Source organism: Felis catus, chromosome F1, assembly GCF_018350175.1.
Source record: "Felis catus isolate Fca126 chromosome F1, F.catus_Fca126_mat1.0, whole genome shotgun sequence".
NCBI lineage: Eukaryota > Metazoa > Chordata > Mammalia > Carnivora > Felidae > Felis > Felis catus.
The window spans coordinates 45,173,986-45,197,924 of NC_058384.1; the positions used below are offsets into that span (position 1 = coordinate 45,173,986).

At 35.5% G+C, this 23,939-nt stretch overlaps 1 protein-coding gene across 13 annotated transcripts in view; it reads left to right on the plus strand.

Moving 5' to 3' along the window:
- Positions 1 to 23,939, plus strand: part of KCNT2 (potassium sodium-activated channel subfamily T member 2) — a 363,444-nt gene that overhangs the window by 293,887 nt on the left and 45,618 nt on the right. For all 13 annotated transcript variants that reach the window (XM_019822157.3, XM_019822162.3, XM_019822163.3 and 10 more), the window contains 4 exons: positions 46 to 157; positions 10,645 to 10,746; positions 15,144 to 15,227; positions 16,124 to 16,252. In XM_019822157.3, the coding sequence (XP_019677716.1) occupies positions 46 to 157; positions 10,645 to 10,746; positions 15,144 to 15,227; positions 16,124 to 16,252 (427 nt within the window). The remainder of the gene's footprint in view (positions 1 to 45; positions 158 to 10,644; positions 10,747 to 15,143; positions 15,228 to 16,123; positions 16,253 to 23,939) is intronic.

A 23,939-nucleotide genomic window follows, 5' to 3' on the forward strand; every position in this document is an offset into this window, starting at 1 on the left:
GTGTGATGCAAATGCTTTTTTGTGTGTGTGTGTTTTAAAATGTAGGTTGTTTTCCAGTCTCAGTATCATCACAGAGCTTACTCACCCAGCCAACATGAGATTCATGCAATTCAGAGCCAAAGACTGTTACTCTCTTGCTCTTTCAAAACTGGAAAAGGTAAGACTTCCTATTAAGGAGGTTGCATTTAACTATTTCTCTTGAAAGAGTAACTCTGAAATTCCTGTATATAGAAAGAAATGCCATGGGATAGTAGAAATAAAAATGCTGCTGTGAATTCTTGTTTTGGGGCTAAAAATCTTCGTTTATAATTTTTTAATGGGAGTTGATGGATTTGAACCATTTGTATCACAAGTAAACATACTGAAGATATCTTGTTCTCTCATCATTTATTATAGATTGAAAGCATGATTTAAGAAAGAGTTAAATGCAACAAGAATGCATATACCCGCTTATAATGTCAGTTGTATTGATAATATCATGAGCGCTATGTCAAGAAATCCATGTTGTACAGAAGGGTTTGCAGTTTAAAATAATCCTTAAGGCCTTAGAAAAGGCTTTCTTGAAAGTTAGCTTCCCAGATGTCACCAACACAATCTGAGACAAAGCTGAGTTTATTGCTTACTTAGATAAGGGAGATGGTCATCTCAGAACTTTGGCAGTGCTTTAGAACTGGGTCAAAGTTTATTGGGTTTTGGAAATCTTATTTAGTGAGGGTCTTTTGAAGTGGGAGTTTGATTAGGATTCACAAGGGATCAGGGTAATGTGAACAGACAAAGTACTTATGTGGACAGAGAGGTGTGGTTTCCATGCTTAATGTCTAGACAGAGTGTCAGGGTAAATGGTTTTTGCATGCAGCATTGACTTGATATTAGTATACTGGGAGAATTTCCAGTAAGATTCAATCTTATACATGTGAAAATGTGTTAAGTCTGTTCTATCTTCATTGTTTATAACAATATAAGAGATACAGAAAACGATGCCTTATATTTGTTGTTGTTGTTTGGTTAGTTCATTTTTTCACTTCATTTTGTTTTGATTACATAGTCCTAATTGCTAGGAGATATATTGCTGAGTAAGGGCATTTCTGTACTCTGGTTTGTTGATACCCAGCTTCAGAGCTGGTCATATACATTGTGTCAGTAGAGCCTTCCCACTGTTCCTTTGTTGTCATAGTTAAGTTTTGTCAGGCACTGCCTTCAGAAGAGGGAACTGAGTTTAAGCCAGGTAAAATAAGTTTTCCAAGATTACATAGCTGTCAAGTCAGTGCAGAGAATCTTAAAGATATTAGCATTGAGGACAGAAAACTTCCATTATGCCACACTGCTTTAACAACATAGAAAGGGTGGTGGCAGGCATAGTGAATTGGCTCAGCATCCACAGACAAACCCAGTTACCAGGAATCCAGCTGGAATCGGTGCTGGCTTGGTGTCTGATGGTCTCCTTCATGACAAAGTGAACGAGGATCACCTAGTGATGAAGAATATAAGCTCCGGAGTTAGATTGGTCCATTTCTCTACTACTTTCTAGGAATGGAACCTGGCTAAATAAATTATTTACACATTGATAGCTTTGGGATTCTTCTCTGGAAATAATAGTAATAGACAAATAATAGGATCGCTGCAAGATTACACCGCATGATCTATCCAAAACATTTAGCTGTTTGTCGTATAGTCAGTACCCAAATAAATGGTACTAAAAACATAATTATAAATTGTTGTGGATGTCACTAATAAACATTCCATTCTGTGTATTCAATTTTACGCCGAATAGATGTTTCAAGGTCATAACTGTGGAAGATGTTTTCAGTAATGTTGACTGTATGTGTCTATATTTTTGTATGTCTGTTGCATTAGGGAAAAAGAAGAACAAAATGATATTTTTATTTTTGTTGGGGAATTAATTTAAACTCTTCTGCCAGCCTAGAAATCCTCTTCACAAATGTAGGAAAGTTTTACTTGAATAAGCATTAAATCAGACTGCAATATATCTCAGGCAATCCACTAAAGAGATTGCAAAAAACAGAAAGGCATCTCATCCTTTTATACAGCCAGGCAAATACAGTCATTTGCATACATGCTAATGTCTTGATAGAAAGGAAAAATAAAACTTCTTGTATTTCTGCAACAAGTAAAAGTTACAACTTCAAGCCCGGCACCTAGGCTAACCTCTCACAGAGACCGAAAGACAGGATGCTTTATGCTCACATTTCAGAAAGATAGTTCTAAAGCTCCCAAGAAAGACTTCACTGATTTACAAAAACTGACTAGAGATTATTCAGGTTTTCAAAAGGTTTGCATCCCTCTCAAGTAGAGAAAGAACTTACAATCGCCAAATTTTCTAGGGGAAATGCTTTAGCAAAAAAGAGCAGGAAGGAATGAGTTTTCTTTGTCTTTTGGCATCAGGGGAATTCACTTATTTTTTAGATTTGTATTTACAAACACATGCTCTAGATATTTCCCAAAATAAATAAAGGAATTCGGTACATTCCCTAATTGTTTAGAAGTAGAGGGGCCAGGGGAATTGGAATTAAAACCAATTGGTTTGGAGGTTATAAAGTCATAGGAAATTCTTTTCAATTCAGTCATTACCACTTTGTTCATCTAAATAAGGATTTGGTACATAGAAACTTTTTAGACTTTTGGACTGTTTCGACTTAAATTGTGTTCCTCCCCCTCGAAAAACATGTGTTGGAGTCCTAACCTCTAGTACCTCTGAATGTAATCTTATTTGAAGATAAGGTTTTTATAGGGGTAATTGGATTAAAGAAGACCATTGAGGGGGGGTCCTAATCTAATACAATTGGCATTCTTATAAAAATAGTAAATTTGGACACAGAAACAGACACACATAAAGGGAAGACAATGGAAAGAGAAACAGGGAGAAGACAGCCATTCACAAGTCAAGAACAGCCTGGAATAGATCCTTCACTTAAAATCCTCAGAAGCAACCGATGGTGGTGACATGTTAATTTCAGACTTCCAACCTCCAGAGCTCTGAGGCAATAAATTTCTGTTGTGTAAGCCACCCAGTCTGGAGTACTTTGTTAGGGCAGCGCTAGGAAACTAACACATGTGCCATCAATGATATGGTAACTGTTCGTTTCCAATCAGTGCTTTTTATCTGATATAAATACAGCTAACTTATCTCTTAAAGTAATTATCTTTCTTTGTCTTCTGGATGCAAGGAGATATTTTTAGGATTAGGAAACTGACCTTTATTTCTAGTATTTGAGTAACACGTTCTAGAGTTATATTGGCTGAGGAATAGGTAGATTTTTATTCCTTTGAATGTAATTATGAATATCATTTTATTCTATCTCTAATTAGATGCACCTACACAGATGAAACCTTCACCTTTAGAAACATAATCAGTTTTTGAATTAGAAACAAACAACAGCTGGGCTGCTTGCCACACTTTTTTGACACTAAGTAGTTTCCATTTAAACTCAAGAAATGCTGGAATTGATCAGGATGCTTGTGGAAGATTAGATTGCTTTGACCCTGGCTGCTTTACTTGTGTGATGATTACATTTGGGTGGTTTCCTGGTAGACCCCGCATTCTAATAGAACCTTGGTTGCTATTGGTAATGCAAGTAATAATCTGTAAGGATTCTCTGGAAGAGGCCACTCACGGAAGAATATCCACAATAATAACTTCCATTAGGAAGAGGAGAGAACTGAGAACATGGAAGGATTACTGGTCTGTGACAGTGATGTGAACAATAGATATTGTTGAGGACCTCCGTCTGTTCTTATAAAAAGAAAAGTCCTTGATTATTCCTTGATTACTTTTCTTAGATTTGCTGTCTGGAGGTATTCCTTTTTCTGTTGTCTTATGTGACCCCTGTCTCACCTCAAGCTTCTTCCTAAGCTATTTTTATCCACGTCACTTTGGGAGTACATACTTCTTGCAGCCTGTGTGAATTTTGTATCTTGCTTATTGCTTATGCAAATTTGAAAAAAATCTAAAGATCTTTAAGCTTATGAAAGCACTTTTTTCCCAAGACATTTAAAGTCTAAAGATTTTTCAGACTAGTCTGCTAATTTCTCTCAAAAACTTGATAAACTTCTGGTATACTTACTTCCATAAATTTTTATGACCAGACTGTCCTCAAAATTCCTTCTTAAAATATAATTTTTGAGTTTTTATTTCTTCGTCTCCTCAATCCATGCATTTCTCTATCTCCTTGGAAGCTACCTTGAGGTTATTGAGACAATAGTGTTGGGTTCGACTTTGTTTCAGTTTTCTCTCCTGTGTTGTTGGCATTTAGAAGTACACAATTTTTAAATATTGGAGGCTCCTAATCTCTCAGCTACCTGTTTATTAGTAGTCTCTACTCGAAACTAATTCTTTCCTGAACTACTACTATCCTTGTAATGCCCAACGAAAGACAGCAAGCAAATAACAGTATGTATACATCAATATTAAACAGATAGAAGTTTTTATGAGCCAGGACTGGGAATGGCAAATAAACTTCCACCCATATGCCATTGGCTAGAACTCAATCGTGTGTCCACACCAACTTCAAGGGAGACTGGGAAATGTAGTTCAGTCATGTGCCTAAGAAGAATTGGGCAAAAGATTTTGGTGGACAGTCAACATTCTCTGTCACATGCAATATATCACTGATTTTTTTTTCAAATGTATATAATCAAGACATTTTCTGAACATTAGTGCTTTAGTTGGCATTTTCCCATCATCTGATCTTTCTTTTGTTATTATCCACTTTTGTTCCTGAGTTGTTTTGCTTTACAATATTCTTTTTGTCCTGGATATTCCCATTACTGCCAGTGTTTTCCCAATATTACTTCCCACATTTGGACATTGGTCATGTTGGGTCATTGAGACTTCCCCTAACAAAGTAAGTGTAACAGGCATCAGAAACACAGTATTGGAGCTAAGCAGAGATGAAAAATGTGACAGATAATAAGGAAACAGAGAAGAGGAGGACAGCAATATGGAAAAGAGAAGTTTCTATCTCATTTCCCTCTGAAGACTTATTTCATCTCTCTTGTTTTGATGCATTTCATAAAAAAGCCTTTTATTCATGCAGATGACGCAATTTGCTTTAAAACTGCTTCCTTTAAAATGGCTTTGGAACTATCACCATTCCTCAATAATGATCATAATTACACTTGAGCAATCATATGGTAATTGCACACTAATGTAAGAGGCAAAGTAATGAAAATATGAGTTTAATAGTGTGGTATAATAATAACTATATATATATATATATATATATATATATATATATATATATATATATGTATATATATGTTTGGTCTTTGTCCCTGGTTCCTAATGCAGAGCTTCAAAAAATCTTGGAATTTAGGAGTGTCTTTTGTTGTTCATATCTTTCAACCATACCTGATTTTATGCTAAGGAGGCAACTCATAGAGGAGGTAGCTTTAGCCTGAGAACCAGAAAAAGCAACCTCATGATTAGAATATTGAAACTTTCAGTATCTTCATCACCTTCCAAACCTCCAAGGACAGAAGAGGGGCTGGACATTGAGTTTAATCACATGAGTAATGACTTAATTAATCGTGTCTACATAATGAAACTGATAAAAACTTGAAAAACGAGGATTCGAGAGCTTCCTGGTAGGTCAACATATTGATGGACCAAGAAAGCAGCATGTCCTGACTTCATCGGGACCGAAGCTGCTATGCTCACGATCCTTCCAGATTTGCCCTGTGTCCTTTTTTTATCCACCATTCATTTTCATTCTTTATAACCAAATGATAATTATTAAATATAGCATTTTCATGAGTTCTGTGAGCATTCTAGCAAATTATCAAAACTGAGGGGACTGTGGAAAGTCCCAAATTTATAGCAGTCTGGACAGAAGTACAGTTGCCTTGGAGACACATAGGACTTGTGGCTGAGGGTAGTCTTGTGGGACTGAGGCCCCTTAACCTCTGGGGTCTGAGTCAACTCTGGGTAGTGTCATAATTGAATTGAATTGTAGGACATCCAGTTGGTGTCACAGAACTGGTGTCAGACTGCAAAGAGTCATGTCTGCAAATCATATCATTTTGTAGTCAGTGATAGAGCAAAATGATAAAAATTGGAGATAGCTTCTGGGAGAAATAAGTGAAGACTATCAGAATTATTTGTTCAACATATCAACTGTGAAAAAGCAAAAAGGCAAATTTTTCATGTTCTCAATTTAAACTGAAGCCAATAAATATTTACTAAGCACCAATTATGAGCCAAATACCTTACTAAATGCTAGAGGTTTCCAATAGAATAAATACTTGGAATTTGTAATGTGACGGGAGGAACAGATAGATATATAGGAACGACAAAACACAGGGCCTTACTTTTTTGTGTGTGCAAATAATTGGACTACTTTTTGTTCATAATCAAAGTACTAGAATGGCTGAATGCAAGTTTGGTGTTAGCTGCCTACATGAGATTTGATTCATTAGGAAAGATTTTTATCCTGTTTTTAAGCAAATATTTACCTTTTCCCTTACTGGTCCACAAAGAATTTGAAGAAAATATTGGTATTAGTTTCTATTTCTTTTGAATGTAGAAAAGCATTACCTGATCCACTCTGGAGGAGTGATAAAATGTTATTTATGTGGATAATTATTAATACCTTTTTAATGTTTATTTATTTTTGAGAGAGAGCACAAATGGGCTGAGAAGCAGAGAGAGAGGAGAGAGAGAATCCCAAGCAGGCTCTGTGTTGTCAGTGCCGGGCTCAATGCAGGCCTCGATCTCATAAAATGTGAGATGATGACCTGGGCCAAAATCAAGTGTCAGATGCTTAACTGACTGAGCCACCCAGGTACCCCTGGGCAAAGTCTTTCTTCAGGTATCCTTCAAAACATCATGTCTATGCTGATAACCTAGTCAGAGTGGAATTTCTCCTGTAATTATTGTGTCAGTGGTATTTTCTAACCTTTCCTGTTCCAAAATTTCCCCCAGCAAGAACTATCAGCTGCTTCTGCAGACATTTTATTTGGTTCTAATTCTTGATCTCTTTTCAGTGAGATATCTGCATGTCACATGCTGTTTTGTTTTTCAGACCTTCCCTTGTCATGGGAATTATTGTTGATTTACCTTATTTTACTAATTTTTAAAAGGATACTTGTGTTTTATGAACTATAACTTTTGAACAACATTAAATGGTACTGAACTTACCTTTATTTTTGAAAAGTACATACAGGTAGTTTATTTTATAGTTTATAAAAGCACAAGAAGGAACAGCTGTTGCTTTTCTCAAAACCAAAGCTAATGAAACTGTAAATATTTTAGATCTCTTATTCTGTAAAAAAGCAGAATAAGATCATGCACATGGAATGTATAATTGCTTCCTGTTTGTTTGGCAAACTTGCCTTTTAAGGCTCTACTCTGATGTCACTTCATCTACGACACCATCTGCATCCTCGTGAGGCTTCTTTAATACTTAGACTTCTACAGGCTCACATCACATGGCTTTGTAAATACTTGATTTTAAGTCTGTCTGTTAAGCAAAACTATGAATACCTGCAAAATTGGAATCTTCTGTTAATCATCTTTGCATCCTATCAACCCAGTTCAGTGCCTGATACATAACAGTTAATGGATAAGTGTTTCTTGATTGCACTGCTTTGTTTTTTCCGAAGCCATGGGAATAGTCAAAGCTTTTTTTTTTTTCCTTTTTTCCCTCCTTAATTTAACACATATTGTAAATGTGTTTTTAGTTTACTATATTATTTCTGATATAAGTTACTGTTTAAACAAGATATGAGCTAACAGATCTCTTGACTCATTTCCAACTACATATCTTATCTTCCAAAGTGGAAACCAAGAGCCTGACCATACAACCAGGTGATACAGATGAATCAAGTGAATCATATGTAAGAAAGAATGAATCTAAAAGGAAGCAGATGCTTTCAATTATGGCCAGTTGTTGACATGACCTATGATATCAGATTTTCCAAATGTAAAAGGAATCAGAAATTTAGACTCTTAGGTTAAGTGTTGGAACTTAGCCTCAGTAAATTCACGCAGGCCAAATGACACTCCTGCAGTTTCAATTGGACTGTGCACTGCCAATGTATAACTGCTAGTGTATGTGTTGTTTTTGAGAGACAGAGGGGTAGATAAATGATACTGTCCCAAGAATCATGCTGGAGGGGCGCCTGGGTGGCTCAGTCAGTTAAGTGTCTGACTGCGGCTCAGGTCATGATCTACAGCTTGTGAGTTCCAGCCCCGCATCGGGCTCTGTGCTGACAGCTCAGAGACTGGAGCCTGCTTTGGGTTCTGTGTCTCCCTCTCTCTCTCTCTGCCCCTCCCCCGCTCACACTCTGTCTCTCTCTTTCTCAAAAAAATAAATAAACATTAAAAAAATTAAAAAAAAAAAGAATCACACTGGAGTGGATGGTAAGACTGTTAGTCATGTATAATTTTTCTCCCATGTATAAAATGGCATTTATAAAAGGGAGGTTTAAGAAATTAATCCAACTTCTTCTTTGTCTAGAGGAAAGAAATTGTGGAGTGTATTCTCATCAAGATGGAATGAGTTACTTGAGCTCTTACTTTTTTATGTAACTTAAAAATTAGTAGGACTCAAAAATTTTATTATAGGATCTTCAGTGTTTTTTCTCCACTATAAGGGAAGTTAATACTAACAAAGAGAGTAAATCACAAATGCAGAATTGTTCACATACACAGAAGGGCAGCATCCCTCGATAAGAAAGTATTTTCTGAGTGTGTAAAGCATAATAACCATTTAGAGAATGAGGAGGATTTTCAGAGCTGACATTAAGAACAGTGAATTCTCTAAGATGAGAATATCATCCACTGTGAGGTAGAATCTTAATCTGGGGAAGGAATTTTCATATCTCACCAGACAGCCAATCTGACTCATCAATATCCATGCTGGGAAGAACTGAGAAGTCATCTCCAAACCACCTACACGTACTGTTCAAACTAAGCGTTCTCGACACCTTGCCTCCTAAATTAGAGAATATACTAGGATGTAACGGACACAGACAAAAATTGGGGCATCACTTGGTTATTTTTCCTTTTGCCCTCTCCCTACAATCTCAAGTGAGGATATTCTTATAGTCTAGACAGTCTTCTCAACCAGATGGATGGGATGGATGTGGTGTAATAACTCGTGTCACTACTTGGAAGGGTCTCATCTGTCCAAGAGCCTCATCTGTCCTCTTGGACAGACCTCATTTGTTTGTCCAGGGGAAGCCCAGGGGTCAAATCACCCTCATGCCTTCACAATAAGCAAGGGCAGTAGTCCTCTTTCATTCTTTGAGCAGTAGTCTTTTGCACACAGTCTTCAAATCGGGGTGTGGGAGGCTCTCCTTCCCTTCCTCCAGATTTGCTACTTTGGAAACTGGAGCTTACTTCCTTTGCCTTAAACACCAAAGTTAACGTTGTCATTTGATCATAGCTAAGATATGAGTTTTTTATTTGCTTAGCTATATCTATCTTTTCCAAGGAAAGGTGGCAACAAATGAAACCAGCATTTTTGAGATTACTGTTGGCTAAGTAAAAGATTAACTTCCGTTCTTAAGAAGCCCTTTACAATCTTACACAAGCATTTGCTCTCATGTCTTCATTTATTAAGGGAAGTTAATTGCAACAAAAATTTTCAAAAGAAACTCCCATACACTGTGATACACACACACACACACACACACACACACACACACATAATACACACACACAGTTTCTTTTCTTTCTTTCTTTCTTTCTTTCTTTCTTTCTTTCTTTCTTTCTTTCTTTCTTTCTTTCTTTTTCTTTCTTTCCCTTCTTCTTCTTCTTCTTCTTCTTCTTCTTCTTCTTCTTCTTCTTCTCCTCCTCCTCCTCCTCCTCCTCCTCCTCCTCCTCCTCCTCCTCCTCTTCCTCCTCCTCCCCCTCCTTTTTGGCATTTAAAGAACCTAGCTGCAGTTTGGTGTGGCTGGGCACAACTTAAAGGTATTTAGAGAAATGAAAACTCACATGACAGAAAGTTGGAAACCCCTGGATGTGGTGGCTTCTACCTGCCTATTTTTGTGTCCTCACATAGGAGAGTATCCAAAAGCAAAGCTTCCAGGTGTTATGATACTTTATGTGGTTTTAGGTTTTGTTTTTTTTTTACATTTTATTAAGTCCTTTATTGTGTTTGTTCTTTTTGTTATATTACCTCAAGTCTTTTGCAGAAATATATATGAAGAGTAACTGTTTTTAACCTAGAGAACAGACTGGTGGTTACCAGAGGACAGGTGGGTGGGGGATGGGTGAAACAGGTGATGGAGACTAAGGAGGGCACTTGTGATGAGCACCCAGTGTCTAAGTAAGTGTTGAATCACTAAATTCTGCACCTGAAACCAATATTACACTGTATGTTAACTAACTGGAATTTAAATAAAAATTTGAAAGAGTAAACACATGTTTAACATATGAGAGGATTAACCTTCCTTAATTATTGGTTACTTTAACTGGTGAAGAAAACTTGGTCATGAAAAATAAAGGGACGTATTAAAAATGCAGTTATATACACTTACCACAATGTGTGAAGTCATGTACATGTGTATCCACCAACCGTTTAATGAAAATATCTTCTTCACATATATCAGGAAAACATAAGCAGAAAAACGTAAAATATAGAATCCTCACAAATTTTTCCATTTCAAATTTCTGAACAGAAAGAACGAGAGAAAGGTTCTAATTTGGCCTTTATGTTTCGACTTCCTTTTGCTGCTGGGAGGGTGTTCAGCATCAGTATGTTGGACACACTTCTGTATCAGGTATGTGGTGTTTCCTTCTTTTCTCTCTACCGTATTTATCCTAATCTCACTTAGATTTTATTAAATGAATAATCCCTCTAGTGTTTCTCATGCAGCTGTTACCTTAAGATTGGCTTTGGAAGTAATTCAGTGTTTTATTTTGTGTGGTTCATGACAAATGTGCCTGTGAAATATTTTGTAAGAAAAACACTATTTTTCAGAATAATCTATGAAATAATTTTTAGTCATTCTTTAGCATCAGTGTCCTACAGTGTTTACTGTGACATTTTAATACATTTTGCCTATTACTCTCAGCATATTACCACACTAAAAAAAAGAAGCTAAGAAAAAAATGATTACAGTAAAAAAAAGACACCCTTCTTCATAATGCACATTTTTTGGAAATAAGACACCAAATTGATGTCAATAAACTGATAAACCAAGGATGTTTTAAATATCCATTAATTATTGCATACCTTAGAAAATATATTAAAAAGATTTTGCAACATCTAAAACACATTTAGTTTGTTCCTGAACGCCAAAGTTAACGTTGTCATTTGATCATAGCTAAGATATTTAGAGATGTTATTTTGCACCAATATATTTTAATCTTTTTTTAAGGCTACCAGAAACTGAACAGCAGTAACATTTCATATTCTCTGACTCAAGTAATCAGACAATTTATAAATGTTTCCATTAAGAGAAAAAAGGTGTTCATGGGAGCTTTAAATTACCTGATAGCTTTAATCTCAAATTACGTATTCAAACATTTTGTTGTGCTATTTTCTTTTTGATTATGTATTTTATGTACCCTCTTCTGCAATGCTTGACTGAATAAACTAATCTGAAGATAGTTAGAGCTGGCCTTCGGGCTAATTATGCCCCTGAATATGCCTCTAGCAATGTCACAAACCATCTGCTTATGCCAGAGGAGTCCAGGAACAAATGCAACAGACGAGAATAAACACTCCTGTTCACCCTGAAGTTTCCAGACACATTATCTGGGCACTCCAAGAGGGGGACCTCCACCCCCACACACCATTCCCACACATACACTTCTGATCTCTTAGGGGATTGAAGAGCAATCCTGAAACTGAAGGTTTTATGTCACTAGCAGTCAAATGGTGGATGTCCTTATGTACCAATGTTTTTCAGATTCTTAGCCCTGGTATCTTATGTTTCAATAAAATCTCACTAGAAAGGCTAACATATGGGGTAAATAGAAGGGAGACTGTTCTGTAGAAGTGGAAAGCAGTGGTTATTTATTTCTCTTCATTTATACCTTATTTTTTTGTTGTTGTTATAAATACAAATGTAGGAAGTTGGTGTTTTCTGAAGCTAGCGCTGAAAGCATGAACTAGAACAATAATTTTCAAAGTAGTAACTGTCTAGCTTTGCCTGACATCAGACAAGATATGTTATGTTTCATTTTTCAGATAGGTAAAGAGTAGTCATTTATGGGTTAAAAAAGATAGAAATTATAAGTAAATTTCTAAAATTATATAACAAGCATGCATGTATTCTTAAGATATATACTAAATGCCATCTAATTTTTTTGGTTAATGATTTGAACCCATCCTCTTGTGGATAAATGTTTATATTATGTATTTAAGAACTATTATTAATGACTAGAATTGTACAGTGATTTACTATTAATGTAATTCTATTCTAGACATAATATCATTTGCTTCCTCAAAGAAAACTCTGATATAGGCAGTGTTATCAATCACAATAGAGGAGACACAAGGGCTCAGAAAGATAAATTATCCCATGGTTAGTGTGAACCCGCATCTTCAGACCATGCACATCTCATTTGATTACTCACAACCTCATCCCTGTGGTAAATGAGTCCATATTTGTATAGTGTTTGAGTTTCTTGTGGTACTTTTTTTTTTTTAACTTACCAGAAGGTTGTTTCTCTTTATTAATATCTTCTCAGTCATCCTTTTTCTCCTTCCCACTTGAAACACAGATCACTTGTACATTTTTAATAGTTTTCTTAATTTTTCTCTTTGTGGACCTGGAAAACAAATGATTAAAAAATAAGTACTAATGGGGCTCCTGGGTGGCTCAGTCTGTTAAGCGTCCAACTCTTGGTCTCAACTCAGGTCTTGATCTCAGCATCATGAGTTCCACCTTCATGTTGGGCTCTGTGCTGTGTGTGAAGACTACTTAAAAAAATAAGTATTATCTGCAGAGGAGTCAGGGAGGGGTGGGGGGAAAAAGTATTATCGAAAATAAAATTAAATAGATACTAAAGGAAACTGAAAAAGATTCTTCTGTGATTGAATTATATGAGATTGAATGCATGGATTTTGTGATATCAGGTGGGACTGTCCCTGTCTTTTTGGCTCATTCCTACCTCTTGTCTTTGACCTGATGACATTACAGGACAAATGATCTCTGGATAAGGAATACTTCAGTGACAAACACAGTGAACAAATCAGCTGTATTACCACATCTGACTCAAAAATAATTTATAACGGGGGCGCCTGGGTGGCTCAGTCGGTTGAATGTCCGACTTCAGCTCAGGTCATGATCTCGCGGTTTGTGAGTTCGAGCCCCGTGTCAGGCTGTGTGCTGACAGCTCAGAGCCTGGAGCCTGCTTCGGATTCTGTGTCTCCCTGTCTCTCTGCCTCTTCCATGCTCATGCTCCGTCTCTCTCTGTCTCTCAATAATAAATAAACATTAAAAAAAAATAATTTATAATGGTTATTTTCCAAATCCTCAGTTTACTTTCTTTTCCATGAGTGCTTTCAATTTTTCACTTTGGAAAATAGTTTTAAGTAGTTGAGAATGTATTTATTTTATTTTTTTTAAATATAATTTATTGTTGGGACGTCTGGGTGGCTCAGTCGGTTGGGCATCCGACTTCAGCTCAGGTCATGATCTCACAGTCTGTGAGTTCGCGCCCTGCATAGGTTCTGTGCTGACAGCTCGGAGCCTGGAGCCTGCTGCAGATTCTGTGTCTCCCTCTCTCTCTGCCCCTCCCCTGCTCATGCTCAGTCTCTCTCTGTCTCAAAAATAAATAAAAACATTAAAAATTTTTTTAAATATAATTTATTGTCAAATTGGTTTCCGTACAACACCCAGTGCTCATCCCAGCAAGTGCCCTCCTCCATGCCCATCACCCACTTTCCCCTCTCGCCCACCCCCTCATCAACCCTCAGTTTGTTCTTGAGAATGTGTTTTAAAAGTCCTCTTTAGCACACACACTGAGTTACGAGTGAAGTTGGACAGTGCTTGTCACCACTGCTCTTGATAACTACAAGAAGACTAACACACCTTAAAACCAAACTGCCATTTCTTTGGCCTGAGATAAGGGAATGGAGGTGTTTCCTTATGTGCTCGTTTAAGTGGGAGGGTTTAGTTTTCTGATGCTTGCTGTTGGTAAAAAGTACTGGACAAAGTAGTCTAGTAAATGTATTTAAAAGGTATTATACCTTTAAAAAAAGTCTTTGCTATGCAACAAAACTAGACAATTATTTAATCTTTTCATTTTTTTTAACACTTGAAGATCAAATTCAAGACAGTCATTTTATATAGTTTATGAAATAATTACATGGCATGGTGAAAATGTACTAGTATTGGTTGAAAGTTTTTCTTTTCACTCAGAGCTAAGAATAAATTGAAAAAGTTGGAAGCATTGTTAACTTAATGCTCTGTTGAGTAGTATTCTAGCAACATATCAAAATATATGCTACCATATCAAATAGTTTGATGATGATATTTAATGCTAAAATATTAATCATTAATAGTTAGACCTACTGAAATATTAGAAATTTATTCTATTAGCAAAGAGCTTAGTCCCAAAGAAACCCTTTGGAATATCCCCTTGCAAATTTTAGTTTTCAAGGTTTTTTTTTTTTAATATTCTCTATTTCTTTTTAACTCATAGTTTTTTGGTATTAAAAATCTAGGGGCGCCTGGGTGGCGCAGTCGGTTAAGCGTCCGACTTCAGCCAGGTCACGATCTCGCGGTCCGTGAGTTCGAGCCCCACGTCAGGCTCTGGGCTGATGGCTCAGAGCCTGGAGCCTGTTTCCGATTCTGTGTCTCCCTCTCTCTCTGCCCATCCCCCGTTCATGCTCTGTCTCTCTCTGTCCCAAAAATAAATAAACGTTGAAAAAAAAATTAAAAAAAAATCTAAAAACACTTTTATCATGACTGATAGCATACATAAAGTTTAAGCATATCAGGATACTCTATAAAACAATCATTCCCCATATTTCCTTATGGACATCTTAACTGTACCTGTGTATTTAAGACACTGACAGGATAGATTTTTATTTCCTTTTTTGTGGGGGCTTAATGATATGCTATGGAAAGTAACCTTTTACTGGTTAATGGTAAGATGTTCTCACTGAGCTATTCTGTACATTTCATACACATAATAAATACATATTTTGTTTATATTGCAGTCATTTGTAAAGGATTATATGATTTCTATCACCAGACTTCTGTTGGGATTGGATACTACACCAGGATCAGGGTTTCTTTGCTCTGTAAGTTAATATTCGCTGGAATAGAAGATTGTTATAAGAGATGTTTCTGAAATCCATCTGTGGTATAGTTTGGCTAACTCATATATGTCACTTTTTCCCTCTAATATGTGCTCAAAGAATATCATCATAGTTTTTTTTTTAATTCTTTAAAAAATTTTCGGGGAAACATTATTTTAAGTTAATAATCATGAAAATAGCAATTCTATACAAAATTCAGAACCAGTGTCTTTTTTTTCTAGCTGACATTTGAGACAGTTTCTGACATGACGTTTAACCCCTTAGTTTTAAAAATGAGTACACTATATCCAGGCGTATTCAGTGAAGTGACTGGCCAACTATTAAGATTTTTGATAAGTGAAGAATGACTAGTACTTAATTATGCCTTCTGTCTGGGAGCCCCGTACTCATCCTGCTACACCTTTTTCTCATTATGAGAGTCATCAGGACGTTGGATGGACAGTTTCTTTTCGTGCTGGAGTGTGTTTTGCACTTGTAGCATCTGTAACATTGGCAGACCCTGCCTGCTAAACTTTAGTAGCAGCCTGTAATCATTGCAACATTCACAAAGTCTACACGTTTTGTAACATCTCCAGGTGAACTAACAGTGACTACTGTCTACCGATATTGAACTGATACAATGTGACTACTGTCTACTCTGTTGAACTAATATAATGTCCTGCTGCCACAAATTGAGTGGTTGGTCTTCTGAAGTTTGAGGAACCCCAGGGATAAGCTGAAGTGAAATGCTATGACTAAGTTCAATACATGGATAAGCACTTATGAATGTCACTTTGAGATTTCAAAGTTTTAATGAATTCTACGTTTAAAAAGTGAAAAACAATCACTGTATTTTTATTTTTTTAATGTAATATGTAAATGATTCGTATATCTTATAGATGAAAATCACTGAGGATGACCTATGGATCAGAACTTATGCCAGACTTTACCAGAAGTTGTGCTCTTCTACTGGAGATGTTCCCATTGGGATCTACAGGACTGAGTCCCAGAAACTTACTACATCTGAGGTTTGGAAATACCAAAATATTCCATTTTAATGATTAACCTGATTAAATATAGCCATTTCTAATTTTGGAAATGGATTTCTAAACAAAAAGTGACAAAGAATGCTTTCTGGACATATAGTGTCATCTCAGAGGCAAAAACTTAAATATTTGTAAGTAAACTATGTCAGAATTTCGTAAAACATTGTTGGCTAAGGGGCTATTCTAGAGTTTATGAACTTTGCGTTCTGAATGCCTTTTGTACATCTAAGATTTTGCATGTCTAGATTGTCAGGTAGCAAATTAATTTTAAGTAACCTTCTGACACATAAGAGCTTCTCAGGGCAAGCAATCTAGCTTTCTAATATACTGCTCATTTCATATACACACATTTGGAAGGAAGTCAATTGAAGTTAGTAAGCATTGAAACTCACATTTTTCAAACTCTAGATTAAAGACTACTCTGAAGCCAAGATAAAACCCTCCAGGAGTAGTACCAGGCCTTCCCAGAGGAAAGCTCAGTCATTTTAAAAGCAAAATAGAATCTGTTAATATAGAACAAAATTTCTGATGGCCTCATACAGCTGAAAACATATTCACACTGATCTGACCCCATAATGTTGTTCTAAATAATTTTTAAATCCTTGGTAAAACATGCACTTAAAATTTTTTTTTCAATGTTTATTCTTGAGACAGAGACAGAGCGTGAACAGGGAGGGGCAGAGAGAGAGGGAGACACAGAATCTGAAACAGGCTCCAGGCTCTGAGCTGTCAGCACAGAGCCCCGACGCCGGCTCACCGAACCCGCCAACTGTGAGATCATACCTGAGCCAAAGTCAGACGCTTAACTGACTGAGCCACCCAGGCGCCCCATAACATTGCACTTTTTAAATTATATTCTCTTATGAAATAAAAATTTTGGATAAATGTACTATTCTACCAATATTTATAAAATTACTTAATATAAATATTTTGAAATATTTTTCTTGAAATATTCTTGAAATATTTTTCTTCTCAAATACCTTAAAGGTATTTGAAATTTTGGTTAGCCACATTTATTTCTGGTCTTATGCAAAATTAACTCAACTGTGAAGCTCAGGTCAGTTATATGCATTTTAGTAATCCATGCAGCCATTTTACCAGTTTGTGTTAAAATAAGTGAATCCATATATATATATATATATATATATATATATATATATATATATAAAGAGCTTTATGAGTAAAAGAGTAGATTTTTGTTTATTTGATAAAATTTGTGGTTTGACATTTAAAAAGTAATATTGAGGGCAGCAGGAAATAGTTCAGTTTTTCTGAGGTGTTTTCTGGCACTTTCACTGTAGATCGGGAGTGCTAGAAGGAACTTTATTGCCATCTCTGCTATTTGTAAGATAGTTTAGCCAGATAATCCTAAAATTTTAAGAATTCTGGATCCAAAAAATTATTATTTGATTAAAAACCTTTAATAGAAGACAGGGGCTTTCACACCTAAGCAATTAACCATTTCTTTTTTGAACTTGGTAAATATAAAGGAAATTTACATTCAACAGAGAATTTTCATGCTCTTATCTTACATATAGGCTTTGTCAATTTGAATGTAGTAAATTCTGCCCTTGATTAAGTTCATATTCAGATCATTTTATATTATTAAGGGACTTTGTTGTATTCTGTTTACATTACATGTAGGGAAGGGATAATGGAGTATTTGTATTGCCATGAAGCAGCATTTAACACTACATTTTGGTCAATTTTTCCCATCACAAAAAAAGATCACTTTATTAAAATGTTTATAAATCCCCAAAGCTCTAGCTTATATGGAAAACATATATTCTTGGGGAAATAAAAGGAAACTGAGTTAAATAAAGATGATACCCCTTGTCTTCCTTTATTGAATTCAACTCATCTTTTGGAACATATATTTTTGCCTATTGTATAAAAATTGAAGCAACTTAAATAATTAAAGATAAAAATAAAGCCATCAAGATTTTTTGACAACAAAATATATTAATAGAGGTCGAGAAATGAATGTTATTCTACATCTAAAATGAACTTAGTGCCACAGTTGAGCCAGAATTTTACTTTTACTTTCCTGGCAAGTAAGGCAAAAATAGAACTGTTGAATTATATAGTAATTATAGTCTGATTCATGAAAAGATAAAAACTAATCTTGAAAAAGATTGGTTATTAAAAGAACACATATAATATAAGCTTTCTTATTTAAAAGGTTTTAGATAACATGAAGAAGAGTATCTATCTTCAATCATAGTTTTGTAAGATGCAAAGTGCCACTAAAGTGCATATCTTTTAAACTAATCTTTTATTTATTTTTAAAGGGGCATCAATTAAATAATAACTTAGTAAAGACATTGGATTTTGTGTGAAGAGGGAAACTTTTTTTCCTGACCATACAAAAACAAAGAATAAGACCTTAGCATCTCTGATGAGATGAAAGAGTGACTCATACATTCCACCATCTTTCTCAAATACCAGATGGTTCAAGAAAAGTCACGTTAGAATTAAAATGATTTACCTTTGCCTCAAATACGAAGGTTGTCTTACTTTAACTGGAGAAAGACACCAGATTTCAGGAGGTAGGAACTTCATTTAATAATTAGAATTGAAGAGTCTAACGTATTCTTTTCAGATAGCTGTCAGATCCCCATTCCCCTTGACAGTTCAGATAACCATATTACTGTCCCTCACTCCACACTGGCAAAGATTGAAGATTGTTTCAATGGAGAGATGACACAGATACTGTGGACTGGGAGACACTAGGCAAAGTTGAGAGCAGTGATACATACTAAATTCAGGGAGCTTAGTGCAAGGTACATTGTGTATAGTGTACCCATCAGCAGTAGGTTAGAAGAGTCTTCCCTAGGGAATCTGACCAAGCCAAGTGAACAGCCTAAAGATGTAGACATGGGATATTCAATAATCCAGTGATCACCATGAAACTCAATAAAAAATGTTTCACTAGGAGCTTTCAATAAATGTTATCAGTCCCCTACTCTTAAATACGAGTAGACAACTAAAAATTCCGTATGTCAAGAAATAGAATGAAACTCAAAGGCACCAAAATAAACAAACATGAGGAAAAAAATTATGTAGGAAGGATAGATCATTGAAGAAGAAGACAATTTCAAAGCACAAAATGAAGACTTGCATTCCTCAGTATTTACCTAAGACAAATGAAAATACATCCATGCAAAGATTTGCAATTTGCATATGAATGTTCTTAGAAGCATTGTTCATAATAGCCAAAATTTGGAAACAACCTAAATGTCCATCAACTAGTAAACAGATAAACAAAATGTATATCCATACAACAGAATACTATTTATCAATAAAAAGAAACTACTTATATGTACTGTTACTTCGATGAATTCAAAAATATTATGATAGGGATACCTGGGTGGCTCAGTCAGTTAAGCATCTGACTCTTGATTTCAGCTCAGGTCATGATGTCATAGTTGGTGGGTTTGAGCCCCATGTCGGGCTCTGTGCTGATAGCTCAGAGCCCAGAGTCTGCCTCAGATTCTGTGTCTCCCTCTCTCTCTGCCCCCCCCCCCACCCACTTGCTCTGTCTATCTGTCTCTCTCTCTGTCTCTCTCTTTCTCTCAAAAATAAATAAACATTAAAATAAATAAATGTTTAAAAAATATGTTAAGGCAGACACAAAAAACCACATATAGTATGATTTCATGTTTATGAAATGTCATAAAAAATGAATGTATGCAGACAGGAAGCAGATTAATAATTGCCTAAAGCAGGGTGAGGTGGAGGAAATGGGGAACCAGTTAATGAACATGATGGGGTTTATTGGGGTATTAGAAATATCCTGAAACTCACTTATGGTGATGGTTTTACAACTTGGTAAATTTACTAAAATATCTGAATTTTACATTTGAAAATTATCTATGTCAAATATATATTATTAGTAAAGTTATATATTGAAAAGTGATCAGTAATATTAGAAAGATAAGATATTGCAAGGATGAAAGATGAACAGGAAACTAAATTTTTAAAAGAATATTTAGGAAAGAGGAAAACCTTGGGAACTGAAAATGTAATACCAGAGGTAAAAAAGTTCATATCATAAAGTTGAAGAAATCACCAGGAAACTAGAACAAAATTTCAAAAATGGAAACAGTAAAGAAAAGATAAAATTAGAGGACTAGTCCAGGAGGTCTAAGGTCTGAATGATAAGACTTCCATACAGAGGAGATGCGGGAAAATTGAAGAAATATCAGTGTAATAATTTAAGAATAATCCCAGAATAGAAGTGTGTTAATTTTCAAATCGGAAGGGTCACCAAGTGCCCACTATAATGAATTAAAATGAATTCACATCAAGACTCAGTAGCATAAAATTTGAGAATATTAAAGGAAAGGAGAAGATTCAGGAGGAGAGCAAGGGGTAGGTCATATGCAAACTATACTTGGGATTTTTCAACAGCAACTCCGTAAGCCAAAAGACAATGGAACAATGCCTTCAAGATGTTGAGGGAATGTTTCCAACTAGTTCTAGTTCCAATTCTGAACTAGAATTCTATACTCAGCCAAACCTTTCAGACCTGTGTAAAGGTAGGATAAATCATATTTTAGCATTGTCTTCAAAAACATTCTTCCCATGGCTGCTTTCTAAGGAAACTACTCCCACCAAAAGAAATGAATGCACTGAGAAAGGAATCATGGTATGGAAGAAACCAGACATTTTGTAGAATCCAGGCAACAAATATGAGGCTAAGGAAATCCCTCCCCAGGATTGCACTGAAAAGACCACTAGGCATAAGAGCAACCTGGAGTGGGTCAGAAGGTTTCAGAGAGATTTCTTCAGGAAGATGAAATCTACAGAATACCTTATATATCTCAATATCTTACAGAAAGATTAGACAATTGCCAAAGACCTTAGGATATATTAAGTACATACATAATTAAGCAGTTAATAAAAGTAAGATAGTTATTAACTATAGGAATACAGTATTACTACTGACAAAAAAAATTATGCAGGAAATCAACAGTAATCACATTACCTGTATAGCTCATCTGTAAATTGCATTTAGTCATAGTATGCCCTCAATTTTGATCTGACCAAAATTATATTTGAACAATTTTGAAATGATGGGAGATGGCAAAGGTACTCAAATTAGTGGAAAAGATTAATTCCTCTCCCTTCAGAGTATGAAGTGAATAGATGAAAGCAGAGGCTGAAAAAAAAATTATCAGGCGTGCTATATAGAAACAGAGATAAAAACTACATATCCAGCTAAAAGACATAAAAGCAGATGAACTCTGAGGAAATAAAAGTGATGATAGTGGAAGCTTCTATTTTTCAAAACAAATCATAACATTTTCTGACGAAACTATGTATTTATAACTAATAAAAACAACTAATAGATTTATAGTCATATATAGTCATATAAGACCCAATCATTTATTATTTTTCAGATTGTACTATCAAGTGTTAAGTTCCGTCCTATCCTGTGGATAATTTTTTATTAAATGCCGACATTTCATATCAGAATGTAGTAGGGATAAACACAAGTAAAAACTAGGCCTTGCTACCTTGTTATTTCATGAAGTTAAAAAAAGTACAAGTTAAAGTTGTATTTAACTTTACATGGGATTTCATGCCAACTCATTTTCTAGTCTGTCTTTAGTATCTTCTTATATTCAATGTATAGAAAAAAAGTTATTTTGCTTTGTCTGTGGGAGTAGGGGAAATACTACTCTAGCAGACGTCTTTGAGAAGATAAATGATGATGAAGAATATTTATCATTAAAATTGTAACATGTAAAAAAGACCTGGAATACAGTATGCTTTTTGGTGAGCTGTATACTGGTGGAAGGAGAATTCATACAAACACAGAGAATAAAGCATAGGTTCATACAGTGACTCAAGAAATCAGTCCATGGAAAGTAGGGTACAGCTGGATCTGCCCCCTTTTAGCTGGTGATATATCACCATGCCAGACTTCTACACCGTCTATGTCTATTTAAGGGAATCTTTATAAACATCAGAATCTCCTGGTTCAAAAAACAGAGGATACACAAGGACTCATGCTGCTCTTGCTGACAAAGAGGAACTACATTTCTGTCCACAATCCTTTATCCACAATTCCAGAATCCAAAATATCTCACTTGAATTGTGAGATTTTAATGTTATTATTCCACTTAAAGTTAATATTCTTTTTTTTTTCATGTTTATTTATTTTGAGAGAAAGCATGTGTGCACGAGCTGGGGAGGGGCAGAGAGAGAGGGAGAGAGAAAATTCCAAGCAGGCTCCATGCTGTCAGCACAGAGCCCAAGGCAGGACTCGATCCGAGGAACTGTGAGATCATGACGTGAGCCGAAATCAAGGCTTAACCAACTGAGCCACCCAGGCACCCTTAAAGTGAATATTCTTACTTTTCATTGCAGAAATATTACTATTTTTTTATCATGAAATGTTACCCAAGACCCACTAGGGACATATCCTACCATACAGTGTATAGTACAGTACCATTTTCCAAAGTCTGTTAAGTTCTTAATTAATAGACATATTTGTTCTTATGGTTGTTTGGTAAGAAAACGTGAAACTGCATTTACCTCGTTTTCCAGTGTATTGAAAGTCCCATTTGGGGGCGCCTGGGTGGCGCAGTCGGTTAAGCGTCCAACTTCAGCCAGGTCACAATCTCGCGGTCCGTGAGTTCGAGCCCGCATCGGGCTCTGGGCTGATGGCTCAGAGCCTGGAGCCCGTTTCCGATTCTGTGTCTCCCTCTCTCTCTGCCCTCCCCTGTTCATGCTCTGTCTCTCTCTGTCCCAAAAATAAATAAACGTTGAAAAAAAAAAAAAGACTTAAAAAAAAAAAAAAGAAAGTCCCATTTGTTTGAAGTATATTGTAACCACTGAGAATTGTACTAGAAATTAGAAAAAGATCATTTTAAAGCACATTAAAGTACCAGTATCTCTTCGGTGTGCACAATAAATTAGTGGAATATGTTACTCTGATTGTTGGTCACCTTCACAGTTAGTAAATCCTGTAACTTTAAAGCATGTGATTTAATGGAATAGTTAATCATTGACTGTCCCATCTATCAGTCATTAACTCTTGACTATTAAGGTGAAATGTAGTATTTTTAAATGTACAAAATCACATTAATAAAATTATTTTAATAAGGATTAAGATAGAATAGTTTTGAAATTCTGGCTGCCCATTCTGCCATTATTCACTCAAGCAATGTTTTTATTTTCTTGGGCCATGTGTTAAGAATCCTGAGATCAACAGTTTTAAGGAGGCTGTAGTTAAATGTTCATTATGCATTTTTTAGATTTGTGACAACAGTTAGAATGCTAGACAATTTGTCAGACTTGAGTAATGTTGTATCAAAGAATATAATTGAAAATTTTGCTTCCACTTATTGAAAAGTGAATAGAATGTTATTCTTTAGAACTGAAGAATAAGATAGCATGACTTTTATATCCCCTAATTACTTAAGGGTTATATGGTGACTGGACAGATCAAGTTTTAGACTTCACAGCCAATGTGAAAGCTCAGAATATTTCTCAAAATGAATTAAATTTATGCATTGGAGAAAAACAATCTTATTACAACATCTGAATTTAGAAGTATTAAATTTTAGAAAACAATTTTATATGAGATGCAAATTTTAAAACAGTACAGATATTAATGCCAACAATGATTATTGAATGCCAATAATCATATCAAATA